Source organism: Hypanus sabinus, chromosome 26 (genome assembly GCF_030144855.1).
Source record: "Hypanus sabinus isolate sHypSab1 chromosome 26, sHypSab1.hap1, whole genome shotgun sequence".
NCBI classification, from domain to species: Eukaryota; Metazoa; Chordata; class Chondrichthyes; order Myliobatiformes; family Dasyatidae; genus Hypanus; species Hypanus sabinus.
The window spans coordinates 47,498,094-47,520,384 of NC_082731.1; the positions used below are offsets into that span (position 1 = coordinate 47,498,094).

A 22,291-nucleotide genomic window follows, 5' to 3' on the forward strand; every position below is an offset into this window, starting at 1 on the left:
ATGAAGATATTATAAAATGACATTTCAGTTAAATTTAAAAATTGTTTTCACAACTAAGTATTCTCTTCCTCCCAAAATACTCACCAATCTCTTTGCCCACAATGGAAGTTTCCCATTAGTCAACAGGAATACATCACCTTCAGCCTTACCTGCAACATTAAAGGTTTGTGTAGAGAGGTGAGATAATAAGATTAGTTCTGTTTGTTCCACAAAATGAAAAATAATAATTTCCTGTGTGGTAAACTTCCTTTCCTTTCCTGGATTCTTTAATTAAGATTTTGTACAGAATGAGAATAAAAATGCATTTTGTGCAAGCTGAAAAAGATTAACATCTTTGCTAAACTTAATTGCCTCCAACAGAACAGCAACCTTCTCGGGGTTTGGAAGCTTGCGTGTCTCAATGACCCAGAGAGCTATTCTAGCTAGAGTCAGAGCTTTATGCTTTGGATCTTGGTAGTGTCACCCATACAAACAGGTCAAAGGGTAGCGCCCAGACCAAGCGTGGTTCTCTGGTCCTCCAGGTTCAGGGATTCAGCTCAGGGCTAACAACTCTAACTGGTCAAACAAAATTGTTATGTACATAGCAATGAAGAATCCATCTACAGTGTGGACAAATACAGACAGAGAAGGATGACCATCATCGCTGCCCTAACGTCAGCAGTGTAATGGGTAGCAAGTCAATAAGTAAACTTATTTGGCAACATATTTTCTTTTACATCGTACTTATAAAAAGATTGCCAGTAGATTTTGGGAAATTTTATGAAAGAAGCAAATAACAGGGTTTAACTCCAACAAAATCCACCCTTTAAAAGAAAATGTTGCAACAGTACACTAACAAAAGTGTAAGCTCAACTTAAGGCCTGTTTGAAACCTTGGCAGGATCAAACAAAGTTGGAGCAAGAGTAAAACATTCAGTCCTTCAAGTCAACACTGCCATTCAATGAGTCAACGCGACTGTTCTCATATCACTTATTTGTTCCACGTTTTGATCTTTCTTCTGAATGAAACCAATGATTGAATCTTCATTGCTTTCTGGAGTAGAGAATTCCAAAGGCCGCATATCTGAACAAAGAATTTTGTTTCTTCAATTCAGAGCTGTTTCTGCATTTACACTCATAGGCCAGGCAAGCATCCTCCCCATATAAAACATTTATATACAATCGGCCCTCCTTATCCGCGAGTGATTGGTTCCTGGACCCCTCGCAGATACCAAAAATTCACGGATGCTCGAGTCCCTTATTCAACCTGTCTCAATGCGGTGGATCTTAGGACCCAGCAGAACCCCAGACCTTATTTAAGCTGTCCCAGTGTGGTGGACATTAGGACCCAGCGGCAGAGATCTGAATTGGCAGTGTTTTTGTTCACGAAAATAATCACAATTGCGATTGAAAGTAAAGTGGAAATAATAAAGCAAGTGGAAATAATAAAGCAATTGGAAAGAGGTTAAACGTCATCGGTCATTGGAAAAGTGTTAGGCTACAGTTGGTCAACGATTGGAACAATTTTAATGGATAAAGTGAGAAAGGCTGTGCCCTGATGGAAGCTACAATTATTACTAAGCAACACAGTGGTTTAATTATTGGATTTTGGGGTTTTGAGTTTTTGATCCTCACATCAACCCGGCATGGTGGAGAGCGCACTCGAGAGCAGTCTGTCACTGGATTGAACTCGGGAAGAAGTTCCTGAGCTCGGCGCTGAAACATACGTCCTGGAGTGCTTTCTATGCATAGAAAGGTAAAATATATACTATATACTAAGACAAACGTTTGACTAACTGACGCTAAATAATACTGGATGTACCTGTTTCTTTCTCAGTGACTTACTGAGTAAGAGAACTTACAATTTTTTTTCGATCCCGATGCACAATAACCCATGCGCATCCTCCCGTACACTTTAAATCATCTATAATACCTAATACAATGTAAATGCTATGTAAAATAGTTGTTATACTGCATTGTTTAGGAACTATTGACAAGAAAAAGGTCTGTACATGCTCGAACAACAAGTGTTGGAAGAGCACTTCCGGGTTTTTGCTGTTGGCTGAATTTGCGCATGCAGAATTCGCAGATAAGGAGGGCCGACTATACATATTTTTGATATTTCACTGAGATCACCAATCATTCTTCTAAATTCTAGAGAATAATAAAAGACTAGCCTGCTTGTATGACAAGCTCACCACCTCAGGCATAGCCTTTTCTGAGCACTGTATAATTGTAGGAAAACTTATCTTTACTGTTGTACTCAAATCATATTGCTGTGTAGGCCAGAAAACCAAAATTGTACTTTCATCTCAAATTGCTTGCTACACCCACACATTAGTTTTCAGTGACTTATTTACAAAGATTCCCACACCTCCTTCAAAATTATCCCCAAACCCTTTCACCATTTTAGAAAAAGTCAGCTTTTTTGTTTCTCTGCTGAAGATTACCTAATTTTCCTAAATAGTACTCAATCAACATGGTTGTCTACTTACTAGGTTTACCCACTTGAAGCCTCTACATTCTCATCACTACTTGATTTCCCACATTGCTTTGTCATTAGTAAACTGAAAATGTATTAAATTTGATTCCCATATCTGCTGGGATGAGAAAACCGACCAAACAGTTTCCCATTACAAGCCATATCAAACAAAGAGGACCCATTTATTCCTAACCACTGAAGCCACTGAGTTACACTCTGTATATGCTTGAATATTATTCAATCAACTCGATGCAAAATCATTGAAAGCTTTCTGAAAATCCAAACAGACCACATCTACTGGCTCTCTCTCAGCTAAGTACCTTCTTAAAGTACTCCAATAGATTGGTTAAACATGATTTTTCTTCAAATAGGAGCAGAATTAATTGGTCAGAATCAGATTTATTATCACCGGCATGTGATGTGAAATTTATTAACTTAGCAACAGCAGTTCAATGCAATACACAATCTAGCAGAGAAAACAGTAATAAAAAAATAGTAAACAACTAAACAATTACATATATTGAATAGATTAAAAAAATGTGCAAAAACAGAAATCTTTAGAGGTAGTATCTAAAGATTCAATGTCCATTTAGGAATCGGATGGCAGAGGGGAAAGAAGCTGTTCCTGAATCGTGAGTGTGTGCCTTCAGGCTTCTGTACCTCTTATCTGATGGTAACAGTGAGAAAAGGGCATGCCCTGCATGCTGGAGGTCCTTAATAATGGACGCAGTCTTTCTGAGACCCCGCTCCCTAAAGATATCCAGGGTACTTTGTAGGCTAACACCCAAGATGGAGCTGACTAGATTTACAACCTTCTGCAACTTCTTTCGATCCTGTGCAGTAGCCCCTCCATACCAGTCAATGATGCAGCCTGTCAGAATGCTCTTCACAGTACAACTATAGTTTTTTTTTTGCATTTGTTAACATACCAAATCTCTTCAAACTCCTAATAAAGTATTCTTTATATTCTAATAAAAGCCTTCTTTATAACTGCATCAATATTTTTGGACCAGCTTAGATCCTCAGAGATCTTGACACCCAGGAACTTGAAGCTGCTCACTCTCTCCACTTCTGATCCCTCTATGAGGATTGGTATGTGTTCCTTCGTCTTATCCTTCCTGAAGTCCACAATCAGTTCTTTTGCCTTACTGACGTTGAGTGCCAGGTTGTTGCTGTGGCAGCACTCCACTAGTTGGCATATCTCATCACCACCTGAGATTCTACCAACAAAGGTTGTATTATCAGCAAATTTATAGATGGTACTTGAGGTATGCCTAGCCACAGTCATGTGTAGAGAGAGAGTAGATCAGTGGGCTTAGCACACACCCCTGAGTTGATGATCAGAGTTGATGCCAGTGTTGATGGTCAGCAAGGAGGATATGTTGTCACCAATCTGCACAGATTGTGGTCTTCTGGTTAGGAAGTTGAGGATCCAATTGCAGAGGGAGGTACAGAGGCCCAGGTTCTGAAACTTTTCAATCAAGATTGTGGGAATGATGGTATTAAATGCTGATCCATAGTCGATGAACAGCATCCTGACGTAGGTTTTTGTGCCCAGGTGGTCAAAAGCCGTGTGGAGAACCATTGAGATTGCGTCTGCCGTTGACCAGTTGTGGCATTAGGCAAATTGCAATGGGTCCAAGTCCTTGCTGAGACAGGAGTTCAGACTAGTCATGACCAACCTCTCAAAGCATTTCATCACTATCGATGTGAGTGCTACCGGGCGATAGTCATTAAGGAAGCCCACATTATTCTCCTTAGGCACTGGTATAATTGTTGCATTTTTGAAGCAAGTGGGAACTTCTGCCCGTAGCAGTGAGAGGTTGAAAATATCCTTGAATACTCCCGCTAGTTGGTTGGCACAGAGCCTTACCAGGTACTCCATTGGGACCTTCTGCCTTGTGAGGGTTCACTCTTTATTGGAGTCTTGATATCACATGGATATCATATAGATTCCAGTATATATTCCCCCTCCCCCCCCCCACTACAATATTACAAGTTTGTTAACATTCACCTGCACTGGTTCACAGTATTTTTAGATAAGCTTTGTAGTAAAGACAGACACCATATTGCTTTTTGAAATTTCTCTCCATACAGGTCCTCTGTGGGTTACAATCACCCAATTTATGAACACCCTGTACATAAGGAGGAGCTTTAGGGAGACTGGTAGAATGGATTTGCTAGTTGTCGTAGTGTTGCAGGCATCTGCTGCTGGAGCAGTTCCACAAGGCTTCTCTCTGCCTCCCACCAAGCCACAACAAGCTGCATCGAACCAAGCAGAGTTAAGACCGCTGAGCAGACTCATCACTAGTGCCTGCTCATTTTCCTGTTACAGATGTTTCTATGATCCTCTCCCACACAATTCAGTGCTGACTTACAACAGTTCAAGTTACCCATATTCCTCAGTAATGGAACACTCTAACCCAGGGAGGACTTGTATTCATTTTTAATACACTTCACAGTACACACAATTCTCTTCCTACCTCTATCCACGTGGTCTTTCACAGGAGTTTGGAATGACCCGTCATCTCCATCTTCCTCACTCATATCATCCTCTTGATCAGCTGAAGTTAACTTTTGTACCATGAAGGTCTCCCTTCTAAATTAATGCAGAAGAGTTAACAAATATTGCTGGTGAAATTTTTTCACCTTATTAAACAAATATTGAAGATGAGTTAAAAATCAAAAGCGGACAAAATCAAAAATAAGTGAGTAGAGCCCTAAAGGTATTATATTTAAATGCACACAGAATATGGAATAAGGTCAATGAACTTGTAGCACAGTTACAAATTGGCAAGTACGATGCTGTAGGCATTATTGAATCATGGCTGAAAGAAGATTATAGCTGGGAGCTTAATATCCAAAAATATACATCAAAAGGATAGGCTGGAAGGCAGAGGGGGTGGTATGGCTCTGTTGGTAAATAATGAAATTAAATCATTAGAAAGTGGTGACATGGGTCCTGAATCGTTGTGGAGAGAGCTAAGGAACTACAAGGGTAAATAATCCCTGAAGGGAGTTATATACAGACCCCAAACAGGGGCAAGGATGTGGTCAACAAGTTAAAAGGGAGATAGAAAATGCATGCCAAAAGGGCAATGTTATAATTATCATGGGGGATTTCAATTTGCAGGTGGACTGGGAAAATCAGGTTGGTGCAGGATTCCAAAAGGGAGAATTTCTAGAATGTCTGTGAGGTGGCTTTTAAGAGCAGCTTGTGGTTGAGCTCACTAGGGAACCAGCTAATCTGGATATGGTGTTGTGCAATGAACCAGAATTGATTAGAGAGATTAACATAAAAGAATCCTTAGAGGCAAGAGATCATAATGTGATCAAATCTTCCACCAGGCCATCAGATTGATTAATTCATGCTGACACAATTGTGTTTCTAAACTACATTGACTGTTCTGTTGCACATCTTACTGTACATACTATTTACTATAATTTGCATATTCAGATGGAGATGTAACATAAAAATTTTTGCTCCTCATGTGCGTGAAGGATGTAACAAATAGTCAATTCAATTCAAATTCACCCTAAAATTTGAGGAGAAGCTAAAGTCAGATGTATCAGTATTCTGTGGAGTAAAGGAAATTACAGAGGCATGAAAGAGGAGTTGGTCAGAATTGTTTGGAAAAGAACACTGACAGGGATGATAGCCGAGCAGCAATGGCTGAATATTTCTGGAAGCAATTCAGAAGGCACAGGATATACCAAAGAGAAGGAAGTATTCTGAAGGAAAGATGACACAGCCATGGCTAACAAGAGAAGTCAAAGCCAATATAAAAGTCAAAGAGAGAGCATATAATAGAGGTAGTAATAGGGGAAAAGAAAAAGGTGAACAAACTGGTTAGGTATTTTGCATTAGTCTTCACAGTGGAAGCCATATGCAGTATGGTGGAAGTTCCAGGTGTCAGGGGGCTTGAAGTGTGTGAAGTTACCATTACTAGGAAGAAAGTTCTTGAGAAACAAAGGTCTGAAGGTAGATAAGTCACCTAGACCAAATGGTGTACGCCCCAAAGTTCTGAAATACGTGCCTGAAGAGATTGTGGAGGCATTTGTAATGATCTTTCAAGAATCACTAGACCCTGGAATGGTTCCAGCAGACTGGAAAATTGTAAATGTCACTACTCTGCAAGGAGGATGAGAGGCAGAAGAAAGGAAATTATAGGCCAGATAGACTGACCTCAGTGATTGGAATGATGTTGGAGTCAATTGTTAAGGATGTGGCTTTGGAGTACTTGGAGGCACATGATAACATAGGCCATAGTCAGCATGGTTTCCTTAAGAGAGAATTTTGCCTGACAAATCTATTGGAATTCTTTGAAGAATTAACAAGCAGAATAGATAAAGGAGATTTGGTTGATGTTGTGTACTTGGATTTTCAGAATGCCTTTGACAAAGTACCACACGAGGCTGCTTAACAAGCTAAAGCCAATGGTATTACAGGAAAGATTTTTGCATGGATATGGCTGATTGGCAGGAGGCAGAGTGGGAATAAAGGGAGCCTTTTCTGGTTGGCTGCTGGTGTCTAGCAGTGTTCCACAGGGGTCTGTGTTGGGACCAAATCTTTTTACATTATATGTCAATGATTCAGATGATGGAGAAGTTTGCAGATGATACAAAGATAGGTAGAAGAGCAGGTAATTTTGAGGAAGTAGGGAGAGTACAGAAGGACTTGGACAGATTAGGAGAATGGGCAAAGAAGTGGCAGATAGAATACAGTTTCGGGAAGTGTATGGTCACGCACTTTGGTAGGAGAAATGAAAGTGTTATTTTCTAAATGGACAAAAATACAAATATCTGAGGTGCAAAGGGATTTGGGAGTCATTGTGCAGGATTCCCTGAAGGTTAATTTGCAGGTCAAGTCTGTGATAAGGAAGGCAAATGCAACGTTATTATTTATTTCCAGAGGACCAGAATATAAAAGCAAGGATGTAATGCTGAAACTTTATAAAGCACTGGTGAGTCCTCACTTGGTGTTGAGAGCAGATCTGGGTCCCTCATCTTAGAAAGGATGTGATGAACCTACAGAGGGTTCACAAAAATTATTCCAGGATCAAACTGATTGTCATATGAAGAGTTTTTAATGGCTCTGGACCTGTATTCACTAGGTTTCAGAAGAATGAGGGATGACCTAATTGAAACCTATTGAATGATGAAAGGCCTTGATAGGCGAATGTGGAGAGGATGTTTCCTATGGTAGGAGAGTCTATGACAAAGCCTCAAATTAGAGGGGTATCTTTTTAGAACGGAGATGGAAGGATTTCTTTAACCAGAGAATGATGAATCTGTGGAATTTGTTACCACAGGAAGCTGTTTTTATGTATATTTAAAACAGAGGTTGATAGATTCTTGACTGGTTGGGGGCATGAAAGGATACAAGGGAAGGGGATGGGAGGCAAGGGATTGGGACCAAGAGGAAAAATGGATCAGCCATGATGAAATAGTGGAGCAGACCTGATGGGCCAAATGGTCTGGTTCTGCTCCTACTTCTCCCCAAGCTAGAGTTAGCATCACTAAAAGAATTTGTGGAAAGGTCCAAAACTCCAAAGGTTTCATAAGTAACACCAATTTTATTTCGCAGTACATGGCCATAGACTTAATTGTGGATTTCAGGAAGGGAAAGTCATAAGAACACACACCACTCCTCATTTAGGGGTCAGAAGGATGAGGGGGGGATCTCACTGAAACCTTTTGAATGTTGGTAGGCTTAGACAGAGTAGATATGGAGAGTCTAGGACAAGAGTGCACAGCCTCAGGATAGAGAAGCGCCCTTTCAAAACAGATGTGGAGAAATTTCTTTAGCCAAAGGGTGGTGAATTTGTGGAATTTGTTGCCACGTGCAGCTGTGGAGGCCAGGTCATTGGGTGTTTTTAAGGGAGAGATTCTTGATAGGTTCTTGATTGGACATGGCATCAGGTATTACGGAGAGAAGGCCGGAAGCTGGGATTTTCAGCCATGATTGAATGGCGGAGCAGACTCGACGGACCAAATGGCCTATTTCTGTTCCTATGGCTTATGGTCTATGGTCTTATGGATCTTGGGGTTCAAGTTCATAGCTCCCTGACAGCGGCTACACTGGATGCAAAGGTCTTTATTAGTCGAGGAACTGATTTCAAAAGTCAGGTAGCTATGTTGCAACTTTGTAAAATACAGTACTAGTTTGACTGCATTTGGAGTACTGCATACAGTTCAGGTCACCTCATTATAGGAAGGACGTTATGGCTTTAAAGAGGGTGCAGATGAGGTTTATTAGGATGCTGTATGGATTAGAAGGCATTGACTATAATGAGATGTTGGACACAATTGGGTTACTTTCTCTAGAGTAGTGGTCACCAAACTTTAAGCCCAAGATCCCCTAAGTCGGCCTTAGTGAAAGGCAAGATCGACCTACTAAATCGATTAGTCACACTCATGCGCACTGGGCAGAAAAGACCGGAAGTAAAACCCCACAATCTGGAAGTAGAAATAATCCATGTACACCAGGGGTCACTACCCTTTCTCACACCGTGGACCAGTTTAATATTGACAATATTCTTGTGCACTGCAATACAGCGATACTCGAAGCAGGTTCCTTACGTCCAGTCTATTCCGCAATTTAGTTTTATGTGGCTCTCAGCGCTTAGCTTCTGTCCCGTTTGCTCACGTATTTTTTCCGCTCAAAAAACTCAGTGGGTTTGTCCTTAAGTGCAGGGTGCTTGGACTCAAGGTACCAAAGCAGTTTTGAGGGCTTCATTGCCTCATTAGACAGCCTCCGGGCCCGAACTCCAGCCTCCCACCCACCGCCAGATGCCTTGGCCAGGTGTGGCTGGTCATGGGTGGGGTGAAAGGACAAGGTGAGGGCTGGAGGTCCCCATGCCAGAGCTGCAGTGGTCGCAATCTGGAGAGAGCGACTGACCAGGCGAGGAGTGCGACAGGGCGCGCACCTGACCCCCTTGTAAGATCTATCAGCCAACAGAAGTTTGGCTCAAGGGATGACTTTCAGTAGATTGCAGTGGGGTAGCTGCTCTGCTACTTACGAAACCCTGAGCCCGAATTAGGTCATCTGCGGATATTTTAGCACTGGGTTCCCCACGAACACTCGGCGTGCTAAACAGGTTTAGAGGTGGCACCCATCTGTCTGCACTCCAGGACAGTAGCAATGGCACTTCCCGCTGGCCGCGCAAGGCAGCTGGTTACCCGAGGACGACTAGTGATCCCTGGCACGAGGGTAAAGTGAGGGAGTAATTTCAAAGGAGATGTGAGGGGCAGATGTGCTTTTTTTTTAAAAAAAAGTGGTGGGTGCCTGGAATGTGATGCCTGGGGTGGTGGTAGAGGCAGATTACATTAGGTACTTTCAAGAATGGAAGGATATGGGTATTGTGCAGGCATAAGGGATTAGTTTAATTGGCTATTCGATTACTAATTTACTTAATTCAGCACGATATTAGAGTCATAGAAAACTACAGTACAGAAATGGGCCTCCCAGTCCAGCTAGTCCATGCAGAACCACTTAAACTGCCTGTCCCATCGACCTGCATCATAGCCCTCTGTAACTCTCCCATCCATGTACCTATCCAAACTTCTCTTAAATGTTGAAATTGACCCTGCAACCATCACTTGTGCTGGTAGCTTGTTCCACACTCTCACCATCCTCTGAGTGAAGAAGTTCCCCTTAAATATTTTACCTTTCTCCCTAAACCCATGACCTCTAATTGCAGTCTCACTCAACCACAGCAGAAAAAGCCTGATTGCATTGAATCTACACCCCTCAATTTTGTAGACGTCTTATCATATCTTCTCTCAATCTTCTACATTCTAGGGAATAAAGTTTTAACCTAATCAATCTACCCTTACAATTTTGATCCACTAATACCAACAACATCCTTGTAAATTTTCTCTGTACAAAGGGCCTGATACTCTGCTATATTGTTTTAAGCGGTACGTCACCACGAGAGACTAAAAGTTACAAATTATAGGCGCCTAATCTTGTGTATTTAATGTTCAATATAGTATTAGCAGACATCTGTGAATGGTGCCATCCACACAAAAGTTTTGGATCAAATTTTACAATCTCCAAAATTAAAAATACTTGAAATCCATCTGATTTTCTGAAGCACTTCGCAAGCTTACAGTTTTAATTTTGAACATACCTTATTGGTGCAGGAACCTTGGTCCCAACTGTCTTGTCCTTTTTAGCAATTTGTTTAATTTGAAATAGACGATGCCTCATGCATGCAGTCAACTCAGGGTCCAAGTGCCATATGAAGATGCAACTGTGGATTTTAAGTAAAGTTTAGCACTCTGAAAATATACTTACGATATAATAATGTGATACACAGATTTAATCAATAGAAGGTAGGGGGAATGTTTCATAATCAAAAAAGTACAACATGACAGTCTTTTTAGTGACAGTTGTACATGTGGTGCTGGCTTACAAAATAAGATCTTTCAATAATTTTGTTTACATCACAATGAGCAGATTTGGCAAAAAGTATTTACCTGTCTCCTGATACTGTTATCAGATATTTGCAATCATGAGTAAATTTCATGCCAGTTACAATTTCTAAAACAGAAGGATAAAAGTTAATATGAAATATTGTGTGATTTGCAAGCTATATGCAATATTCTGTAATTGGGAAATGTACAATTCAAAATAGTACAACTGTTTTCAGGGAAGGCAAAATACTTTGTGAATTGCAGCACAAAACTAGTTACCTGTTAACTCTAAATACCTATACCCCCCTCCCCTACTCTCCAGATGAACATACAATAAGGATAGAAACTAAATTCCATCACAGCTTTGAAATCCCAGTACATTTCAGTAGCTGAAAAGCAAAGCACAAAAAAAATATATGCAGGTACTGGAAATTTGAAAAAAATAAATACTCAGGGGATCAGGTAACATCTGGGGTCAATGAAACAGTCAACAGTTTAGATTGTTAACTTTTCATTACATCCACAATAAAGCAGAAAGAAGGTTTGAAGTTGCAGAGAAGGGGAGGGATCAATAAGGCAAAAGGGTTTTGTGACTAGATGGAAACTATCTGAATGATATGAATCTTGGTACTGTAAACTGAGCAAAATGAAGGTGGGGCGATGTGAAAGAATGCTGAATCGCAGCTGATCTGACTAGAAATGTAAACTGAGAGAAATGAAAGGGAACATTAGTGAAAAGAAAGTAATGTTGGCACTGAGATACAGAACACGACAAGTTGCTGGAAACCTGGAAAGAGAATGCTGAACATAGTCAGCAGCTTAGACAGAAAAATCCTGAATTAATTGACAGTTAAAGTAGATGGATCTGTATTCTTTGCCATTTACAATGATGTGATTTTATATTATTGAAGCACAAGATATGAAGGAGAGATCACAGGACAGAGATTGAGATAGGTTTTCACTAATTGTAGAAGGACACAGGAACTGGAGCAGTCATATTGAACGACAGGGCCACATAACCTACATGTCTTTTTTGGTGGTTTTGTATTTGTAAAAATTCAATGCTAAAAATTTTGATTGCAATTGTTCACATTTGTACCAGCCAAACTTAGTCACACTTATTCTTTTAAATCATAAATTCTTTTCATTTAGAGACATTATAGAATCCCATATCTTTCCTTAAAAATTCATATTTACAAAAAAAGATGCAGATGAGTAAATGGAAGTAATTTCCAATTGACAAGTTCAGCTTAGACTTGCTCTTTGTACTCAAACCTCAAACAATTTAAGAATGCACAAGATCACCAGATATTTCACGAGGAGAAAGCAAAATATGGGACTCAAGGAATGAGAGCAAATTTAGTACCAGACTGAATACAAGTTGTTAACTGTTTATAAGTTTGACTACCTGAATGTCCAAACATGCTGGCTACACATTCTCCAGTGTAGAAGTCAAAGATAGAAATATTCTTGTCAGAACAACTAGTTGCTACGAATGTTCCAGAAGGATCCATTTGAACCTAAAATTGAAAACAGACAATCTTCTAAGAAAATAGTCCAAATAAATTAAGAGTCACTGGTAACAATGCAGATAGTATTAAAAAAACAAAATCACAGAAATGAGTAATTCACTGCATAGGAAGCAATCATTCAGCACAACTTGGGACTTGAATCCATTTTCCTAGCTGTTGATCAAGAAATTGCACTTGTTTATTTTTAATGCTCATTTTAAATCTTTCTAAAACTGTTAAAACAATAGACATTTTATTCATTCCCTTATATTCAAGTGCCTTCATTATTCTGGCAGCGGAGAGCGTCCCCATTACCCTTTGGTTTAAGGGTTGTCCATTTGCTTCAGCATACTTTCTATTTTGAAATAGATGGGAATGGAGGCAAGGAACAGAACTGTAGTAATATCTAGAACCCCAGGAATACAAGCAAATTTCTGAAGATGACAAGCAATGTCATGGTTATATTGAAGTGCAAAGCACTGGGATACACAAAACACCATGCAATGAACACCATGGGGACGACTTTAGTGGTCTTCAAAAATAGCTGTGCTCTTCTAAACTATGTTTATATAAATAGGATCCTTTCTCAATTATGTGCAAAAAAGCAACAAAGCAAAGGAAAGCATATGTGCCCATTCACCAAACCATACAAGTTTTTCTGGGAAATTATTTAGTTAGCCGAATTCCCAGGCTTTTCCTCTCATTCCTGCAGAAAATGAACAATCCACAAGATCATAAAATGTATGAGCATAATTAGGCCATTTGCCCATTAAGTCTGCTCTACCATTTCATCATGGTTGATCCATTTTTCCTCTCAGCCTCAATCACCTACCTTCGCCCTGTATCCCTTTCATGTCCTGACCAATTCAAGAATCTATCAACCTCTGCCATAAATATACATAAAGGCTTGGCCTCCACAGGTGCCTGTGGCAAAGTATTTCACAGATTCACCACTCACTGGCTAAAGAAATTTCTTCCTCATCCTTTCTAAAAGGATGCCCCTCTTCTTTGAGGTTGTATCCACTGTTTGTAGACTCTCCCAGCATAGGGAATGTCTTCTCCACATTCACTTTATCAAGGCCTTTCACCATTCAATAGATTTCAATTAGGTCACCCCTCATTCTTCTGAATCCTAGTGAATACAGCCCCAGAGCCATCAAACACTCTCCAGGATTAAACTTTTGTTTTTCAAATGAAATCATTTTCGTGACCCTCCTTCGAACCCTCTCCCTTTTGAGATAAGGGGCCTAAAACTGCTCACAATACTCCAAATGAGGCCTCAACCATACATCCTTACTTTTATATTCTAGTATTTGCAATTTCTTTTAAATATGAACATCTGTCAAACGTGACTGTGAGCATCCTTACTCTTCCATCTTCTCTCACATTTATTGGCAGCAGATCTAGAAAGGTGCTGTGATTAAGTAAGTGCAGTTGATACTTCTCAACAATGCCCTCAACTTCCAACTATGCTAATTTCTATTTATTCTGAAAGCAAGGAACCATTAACATTTTCAATGATTGCAAAATCCAGGGCATTGGGTCTTGTGGGAAGTCTGGGAGACTTCCAGTTTCCCTGATGATGTACCTGTAGGTAATGCACCAAGCATGTTAAGGAGCTGGGGCTGAAATTTGATGAGCTTCAGCTCATATCTGAGAATGAGGAAGTGTTCGATAATAACTACAGGGAGGTAGTCATCCCCAAGTTGCAGAACACAAGTACCTGTGTAAGCGTCAGGAAAGGGAATAGAGCTGGTGCAGAGTACCCCTGTGGCTATTTCCCTCAAAAATAAGTAAACTGATTTAGATACTGTTTGGGGGGGGGGGGTGGGGAGTGGAGGATGAGGAGCCTGAGGTCTTGGTACGTATTGGTACAACACCATAGGACAGAAATGGGGGAAATCCTAAAGAGAAAATTTAGGGAGCTAGGTAAAAAGCTGAAAAACAGGACCTCCAGAATAGTAATCTCTGGATTGCTGTCAGTACCACACACCAGTAAGAATAGGACTATTGGGCAGATTAATGTGTGGCTGAGGAATTGTTGCAAAGGGCAGGGTTTCAGATTTCTGGATCATTGGGATCTCTTCTGGGGATGGTATGATCTGTACAAAAGAACAGGTTACATCTTAACCTGGGAGGGACCAATATCCTTGCAGGCAAGTTTGTTAAAGCTGTTGGGGAGGGTTTAAACTGATTTGGCAGGGAGATGGGAACAGAATGATGGAATTTCTGATGGGGCAGTTGGTATACAATATATGCAGAGTGTAGTAAGTTTGTGAGGAAGGACAGGGAGACAATTGGGCAAAATTGCAGTCAGTGGATGAGATGAAATGGGGGCAAAATCAAAAAACTGGTGATGAATATAAGAATGAAGGTGTTACATTTGAATGCACACAGTGTACAAAATCAGGTAAATGATCTTGCAGCACAGTTAGAGATTGATAGGCATGATGTTGTGGACATCACTGAAACCTTGCTAAAAGATACTCATAGTTGGAAGCTTAAAAATCCAAGAATACAGACAGTATCGAAAGGACAGGCAGGTAGGCAGAGGGGGTGGGGTGACTCTAAAGGTTAAAAAAAAAAATCAAATTATGTCCTTAGAATTCTGTGGACTTAGAATTAGGTGATTCTGTGGAGGTAGGAAAGAAACTCGGATGGTAGTTTGCCTCCCAGGTGCCAGGATCGGGGACATTTCAGATTGCGTCCAAGATATCCTGCAGTGGGAGGGAGAACAGCCAGAGGTCGTGGTATATATTGGAACCAGTGACATAGGTAGGAAAAGGGAAGAGGTCCTGAAAAAAAGACTGCAGGGAGTTAGGAAGGAAGTTGAGAAGCAGGACCGCAAGCAGCAATCTCGGAATTACTGCCAGTGCCACATGACAGTGAGAATAGGAATAGAACAAGGTGAAGGATAAATGTGTGGCTGAGGGATTGGAGCAGGGGGTAGGGATTCAGATTTCTGGATATTGCGATGGGTTGCACTTGAATCCCAGGAAGACCAATGTCCTGGAGGGGAGGCTTGCTAAGGCTACTGGGGAGAGTTTAAGCTATAAATGTTGGTGGGGGGGGGGGGGGTGGAAAGAGAACCAAACTGAAGAGGCTGAGGAAGAGGCAGTTGGCTCACAAATAGAGAAAACTAGGAGACATTTTCTGAGGATAAGCAGGTGATAGAGAAGGGACATGTTCACACCGAAGGTTTGAGATGCATTTATTTTAATGCAAGGAGTGTTGTGAACAAAGTGGATGAGCTGAGAGCATGGATCAGTACTTGGAGCTATGATGTGGTGGCCATTACAGAGACTTGGATGGCTCACGGACAGGAATGGTTACTTCAAGTGCCAGGTTTTAGGTGTTTCAGAAAGGACAGGGAGGCAGGCAAAAGAGGTGGGGGCGTGGCACTGTTGATCACAGATAATGTCATGGCTGCAGAAAAGGTGAACGTCATGGAGGGACTGTCTACGAAGTCTTTGTGGATGGAGATTAGGAACAGGAGGTTTAGTCAATAACTTTACTGGGTATTTTTAAAGGCTGCCCAATAGTAACAGGGATAGAGGAACAGATAGGGAAACATCCTGGAAAGGTGGAATAATAACAGAGCGGTCGTGATGGGAGATTTTAATTTCCCAAATATCGATTGGCATCTCCCTAAAGCAAGGGGTTTAGATGGGCTGGAGTTTGTTAGGTGTGTTCAGGAATGTTTCTTGACACAATATGTAGATAAGCCTACAAGAGGAGAGGCTGTACTTGATTTGGTATTGGGAAATGAACCTGGTCAAGTGTCAGATCTCTCAGTGGTAGAGTACTTTGGAGACCGTGATCATAAATCTATCTTCTTTATAATAGCACTGGAGAGAGATAGGTACAGACAAGTTAGAAAGGCGTTTAATTGGAGTAAGGGGAATTATGAGGGTATCAGGCAGGAAATTGGAAGCTTAAATTGGAAACAGATGTTCTCAGGGAAAGTACGGAAGAAATGTAGCAAATGTTCAGGGAATATTTGTGTGGAGTTCTGCATAGATACGTTCCAATGAGACAGGGAAGTTATGGTAGGGTACTGGTACAGTGGTGTACAAAGGCTGCAATAGATCTAGTCAAGAAGAAAAGCTTACAAAAGCTTCAGAGAGCTAGGTAATGTTAGAGATCTAGAAGATTATAGGGCTAACAGGAAGGAAATTAAGGAGAAAATTAGGAGAGCCTGAAGGAGCCATGAGAAGGCCTTGGCGGGCAGGATTAAGAAAAACTCCAAGGCATTCTACAAGTATGTGAAGAGCAAGAGGATAAGACATGAAAGAATAGGACCCATCAAGTGTGACAGTGGGGAAGTGTATATGGAACCAGAGGAAATAGCAGAGGTACTTAATGAATACTTTGCTTCAGTATTCACTATGGAGAAGGATCTTTGGTGACTGTAGTGATGACTTGCAGAAGACTGAAAAGTTTGAACATGCAGATATTAAGAAAGAAGATGTGCTGGAGCTTTTGGAAAGCATCAAGTTGGATAAGTCGCCAGGACCGGATGAGATATATCCCATCTGTGGGAGGCGAGGGAGGAGACTGCCGAGCCTCTGGCGATGATCTTTGCATCAACAATGGGGATGGGAGAGGTTCTGGAGGATTGGAGGGTCGTGGATGTTGTTCCTTTATTCAAGGAGTAGAGATAACCCAGGAAATTATAGACCGGTGAGTCTTACCTTGGTGGTTGGTAAGTTGATGGAAAAGACCCCGAGTGGCAGGATTTATGAACATTTGGAGAGGTTTAATATAATTAGGAATAGTCAGCATGGCTTTGTCAAGGGCAGGTCATGCCTTAAGAACCTGATTGAATTTTTTTGAAGATGTGACTAAACACATTGTTGAAGGAAGAGCAGTAGATGTAGCGCATATGGATTTCAGCAAGGCATTTGATAAAGGTACCCCATGCAAGGCTTATTGAGAAAGTAAGGAGGCATGGGATCCAAGGGACATTACTTTGTGGATCAAGAACTGGCTTGGCCACAGAAGGCAAAGAGTGGTTGTAGATGGGTCATATTCTGCATGGAGGTCAGTCTCCAGCCTGAAGGATCTGGTCTGGGACGCTTACTCTTCGAGATTTTTATAAATGACCTGGATGAGTAAGTGGAAGGATGGGTTGGTAGGTTTGCTGATGACACAAAGGTTGGAGGTGTTGTGGATACTGTGGAGAGCTGTCAGAGGTTACAGTGGGATATTGATAGATGCAAAACTGGGCTGAGAAGTGGCAGATGGAGTCCAACCCAGATAAGTGTGAAGTGATTCATTTAGGTTGGTCAAATATGATGGCAGAATATCGTTTTAATGGTAAGACTCTTGGTGGTGTGGAGGATCAGAGGGATCTTGGGGTTCAAGTCCACAGGAAGCTCAAAGCAGATGCGCAGGTTGACTCTGAGGTAAAAGCGGCACACGGTGCTTTGGCCTTCATCAATCGTGGAATTGAATTTAGGAGCTGAGAGGTAATGTTGCAGGTTTATAGGACGCTGGTCAGACCCCACTTGGAGTACTGTGCTCAGTTCTGGTCACCTCATTAAACGAAGGATGTGGAACCATAGAAAGGATGCAAAGGAGATTTACAAGGACATTGCCTGGATTGGGGAGCATGCCTCATGAGAATATGTTGAGTAAACCTGGCCTTTTCTACTTGGAGCGACGGAGGATGAGAGGTGACCTGACAGAGGTGTATAAGATGATGAGAGGCACTGATCTTGTGGATAGTCAGAGGCTTTTTCCCAGGGCTGAAATGGTTGCCACAAGAGGACACAGTTTAAGGTGTTGGGGAGTAGGTACAGAAGAGATGTCAGGGATAAGTTTTTTTTAAAAACTCAGAGTGGTGAGTGCGTGGAATGGGCTGCCGGCAACAGTGGTGGAGACTAATACGATAGGGTCTTTTAAGAGACTTTTGGATAGGTACATGGATCTTAGAAAAATAGAGGGCTATGGGCATGTCTAGTAATTTCTAAGGTAGGGACATGTTTGGCACAACTTTGTAGACCAAAAGGCCTGTACTGTACTGTAGGTTTTCTATGTTAGAAAGTGCTGGCATAAGATCAAAAGATGTAGAATCCTTATGTGTAAAGTTAAGAAACTGTAAGGGTGAAAAGACCCTGATGGAAGTTATGTACAGGCCTCCAAACATCAGCCAAGAAGTGGGCTGTAAATTACAACAGGAGAAAGAAAAAGGGTAACATTATGATAGTCATGGGGGATTTCCATATGCAGGTAAATTGAGAAAATCAGATTTATGCTGCATCCCAAGAGGGAATTTGTAAAGTGCCTACAAGGTGGCTTTTTAGACCATTTTGCCATCAAGCCCAGTAGGGGAAAAGGCAATTCTGGATTGGGTGTAGTGTAAAGAATCAGATTTGATTAGGGAGCTTTGGAGGCAGTGATCATATGATAGAATTCATCATGCAGCTTGATAGGGAGAAGATAAATGTATTAGTTTTAGTATAAATGGATGTATTAGTATTAAAGTGGAGTTAGGGGAATTAATGGGTCATGAGAGGAGCAGGCCAAAGTTGATTGGAAAGGGACACTAACAGGGATGACCACAGAACATCAACGGCTAGAGTTTCTAGGAGCAATTCAGAAGGCACAGGAGAGAGGCAGCCCAAAGATGAAGTAATATTCTAAAGAGAGGATGAAGCAACCATGGCCGACAAGTTAAAGACAGCCCAAAAGCAAAATATTGCAAAAATCAGTAGGAAGGTAAAGGATTAGGAAGCTTTAAAAACCAATAGACTAACCTGCCAGCTGAACTGGTAGTAAAAAAGGCAAATACAACATTGGCATTTATTTTGAGAGGACTAGAAAATAAGAGCAAGGATGTAATGCTAAAGCATTGGACAGGCCATAATTGGAGTACTGTGAGCAGTTTTGGTCCCCTTATCTAAAGGAAATGCCAGCTTTGTAGAAGGTCTAGAAGAGCTTCATGAGAATGATTCTGGGAATGAAAGGGTTAACATGAGGGTTATTTGATGGCTCGGGGCCTGTACCTGCTGGAGTTTAGAAGAATTGGGGGCAGGGGAGGGGAATGAATCATTGAAACCTATTCAATATTGTAAGGTCTGGATTGAGTGGATGTGGTAGATGTTTCCAAGTGTATGAGCCTACAACCACCAGAGGTCACAGTCTCAGAATAGAGGGACATCCATTTGTAATAGAGATGAGGAGAATTGCTTTTTCAGCTACAGGGTAATGAATCCCTGGAATTCACTGTTACAGATGGCTGTGGAGGACAAGTTACTGAGTATATTTAAAGGGGAGTTTGATAGGTTCTTGATTAGATAGGGCATCAAAGTTACAGGGAGAAAGTAGGAGAATGGATTTCAAAGGGATAATAAATGAGCCATGATGGAATATCAGAGCAGACTCGATGTACAGGGATAGGCCTAATTCTGCTACATGTCTCATGTTCTCTCCTTTCCCTGGTCTCATCTTTTATTAGTGAGATGTCAAAGTCAGGACATGTATGAGGTTTCGTCATTTCGTATTAACCACGCACAAGACAACTGATAACAGAAAAAATTCTGAACATGATTTTGAGATTACTTTGAGAAGGATCCCATCTTCACTCTGTGAACCTTTGAAGCATCTTTTTTGCTTTCCATTGTTGATGTTATATATTCTGCAAAATTGAAAAGAGGAAAAAAAAACAAGTAAGTTTTCTTGTATCTCCTTACTTTTCTCCTCTCAAAGGTATTGTTCTATAGGTGCGGAAAAATAACTTACCTACATGCTGGAGACCTTATTTTTTTAAACAATGCATCGTTATAGTTCAGCCTGATTCTCAGTATTTCTGGTAGAGTCTATGGCTAGAGAGCTTGAATGCTGGTAACAGTGATACCCCAGTTAAAATAAACTAACATACCTGGTAATTTAATGTGTACAGAGCTCAGACACTAAAATGAATAGGTTTCTGGAAACTCATTTGGGATGTGACAGCAGATCTCTGCCTTCCTACACAGTGCATAATAATGATTGCAAATGATACCAAAACTAGTCTTTTGGTTGACAGTAAAGAAGGATTTTCTTCAGCCAGAGGGTGGTGAATCTGTAGAATTCATTGCCACAGATGGCTATGGAGATCAAGTCATTGGGTATATTTAAAGTGTAGGTTAATAGGCTCTTGATTAGTCAGGGTATCAAAAGTTACAGAGAGAAAGCAGGAGGTTAGAATCGAATGGGAAAATAACTCAGCCATGACTGAATAGCACAGCAGTTTTGATAGGCCAAATGGCCTAGTTCTGCTCCTACGTCTTATGGTCTTATAGATCACTTGGTCAGCCGGCCAAAGTGGGAAATAAAATTTTACAGCACGAAAGTATGAGTAATGCAAAGGGGAGGTGCAACAGGGCAAGGGTTTTCAAAATTGGCAACAGAAGGACTTTGGAATATACATCCACAGATTCTTAAAAAGTATAACAAGCAAACTAAGGTGGCCAATAAAAGCATACAAGATGATTTATTTTATAAGTCAACCCCAGAATATAAAAGCTAGGAGTTGATAATAGAATTATCAAGCTAGTCAGGTCACAGAATTGCGACTGCACTGGAGAGGTGCACAGAAAATTTACAAAGATATTGCCCGGACTGGTTACGTAAAAACAGCTGTTTTTGTTTGCAATAATGGAAACCGAAGGGAGACTTAAAATGAGACAAATAAGATAATGAAGGGCCTCAAAAAGGGAATTATGCCAATTAGCTGAATGATCAAAAACCAAGGAAAAGAAATTTAAAAGTAATTGTGAAATGATTAGTGAGGAAATAAAAAATATTTTTCGTTAGTGTGGTACTCACTGCTTGAATGAAGGACCGAGGCAGAAGCCTTCATTAATGTACTTTGGTAAGAGTAAACTGGATTAGTAAGTATGCAGATGATACTAAGGTAGGTGGCGTTGTGGATAATGAAGCAGGTTTTCAAAGTTTGCAGAGAGATTTAGGCCAGTTAGAAGAGTGGGTTGAACGATGCCAGATGGAGTTTAATGCTGATAAGTGTGAGGTGCTACATTTTGGTAGGAATAATCCAAATAGGACATACAACTGTAGGGTATTGAAGAATGCAGCAGAACAGAGTGATCTAGGAATAATGGTGCATAGTTCCCCAAAGGTGGAATCTCATGTGGATAGGGTGGTGAAGAAAGCTTTTGGTACGTTGGCCTTTGTAAATCAGAGCATTGAGTATAGGAGTTGGAATGTAATGTTAAAATTGTACGAGGCATTGGTAAGGCCAAATTTGGAGTATTGTGTACAGTTCTGGTCAGTGAATTATAAGAAAGATGTCAACAAAATAGAGAGAGTACAGAGAAGATTTACTAGAATGTTACCTGGGTTTCAGCACCTAAGTTACAGGAAAAGATTGAACAAGTTAAGTCTTTATTCTTTAGAGCGTAGAAAATTGGGGGCGGGGGGGACTTGATAGAGGTATTTAAAATTATGAAGGGGATAGATAGAGTTGACATGGATAGGCTTTTTCCATTGAGAGTAGGGGAGATTCAAATAAGAGGACATGAATTGAGAGTTAGGGGGCAAAACTTTAAGGGTAACACGAGGGGGAATTTCTTTACTCAGAGAGTGGTAGCTGTGTGGAACGAGCTTCCAGTAGAAGTGGTAGAGGCAGGATCAGTATTGTCATTTAAAGGAAAATTGGATAGGTGTATGGGCAGGAAAGGAATGGAGGGTTATGGGCTGAGTGTGACTCAGTGGGACTAGGTGAGAATAAGCATTCAGCACGGACTAGAAGGGCCAAGATGGCCTGTTTCCATGCTGTAATTGTTATATGGTTACTAGATGTATTTGAACAGGAAAGTCCTGCAGATCTGCAGGTCGAGATCTGGACAGTTGGTAGAAGTTGGATAGCACCTACTTTTGATCAACATGGACAC

At 40.9% G+C, this 22,291-nt stretch overlaps 1 protein-coding gene across 3 annotated transcripts in view; it reads right to left on the minus strand.

Annotated features, from left to right (window-relative positions):
- LOC132381542 (mitogen-activated protein kinase-binding protein 1-like) overlaps positions 1-22,291 on the minus strand; it is a 146,502-nt gene that overhangs the window by 41,497 nt on the left and 82,714 nt on the right. For all 3 annotated transcript variants that reach the window (XM_059951039.1, XM_059951038.1, XM_059951037.1), the window contains exons 16-21: positions 19,959-20,034; positions 12,290-12,401; positions 10,945-11,008; positions 10,596-10,718; positions 4,944-5,059; positions 85-149 (exon numbers count right to left, since the gene is read on the minus strand). In XM_059951039.1, coding sequence (XP_059807022.1) covers positions 85-149; positions 4,944-5,059; positions 10,596-10,718; positions 10,945-11,008; positions 12,290-12,401; positions 19,959-20,034 — 556 coding nt within the window. The remainder of the gene's footprint in view (positions 1-84; positions 150-4,943; positions 5,060-10,595; positions 10,719-10,944; positions 11,009-12,289; positions 12,402-19,958; positions 20,035-22,291) is intronic.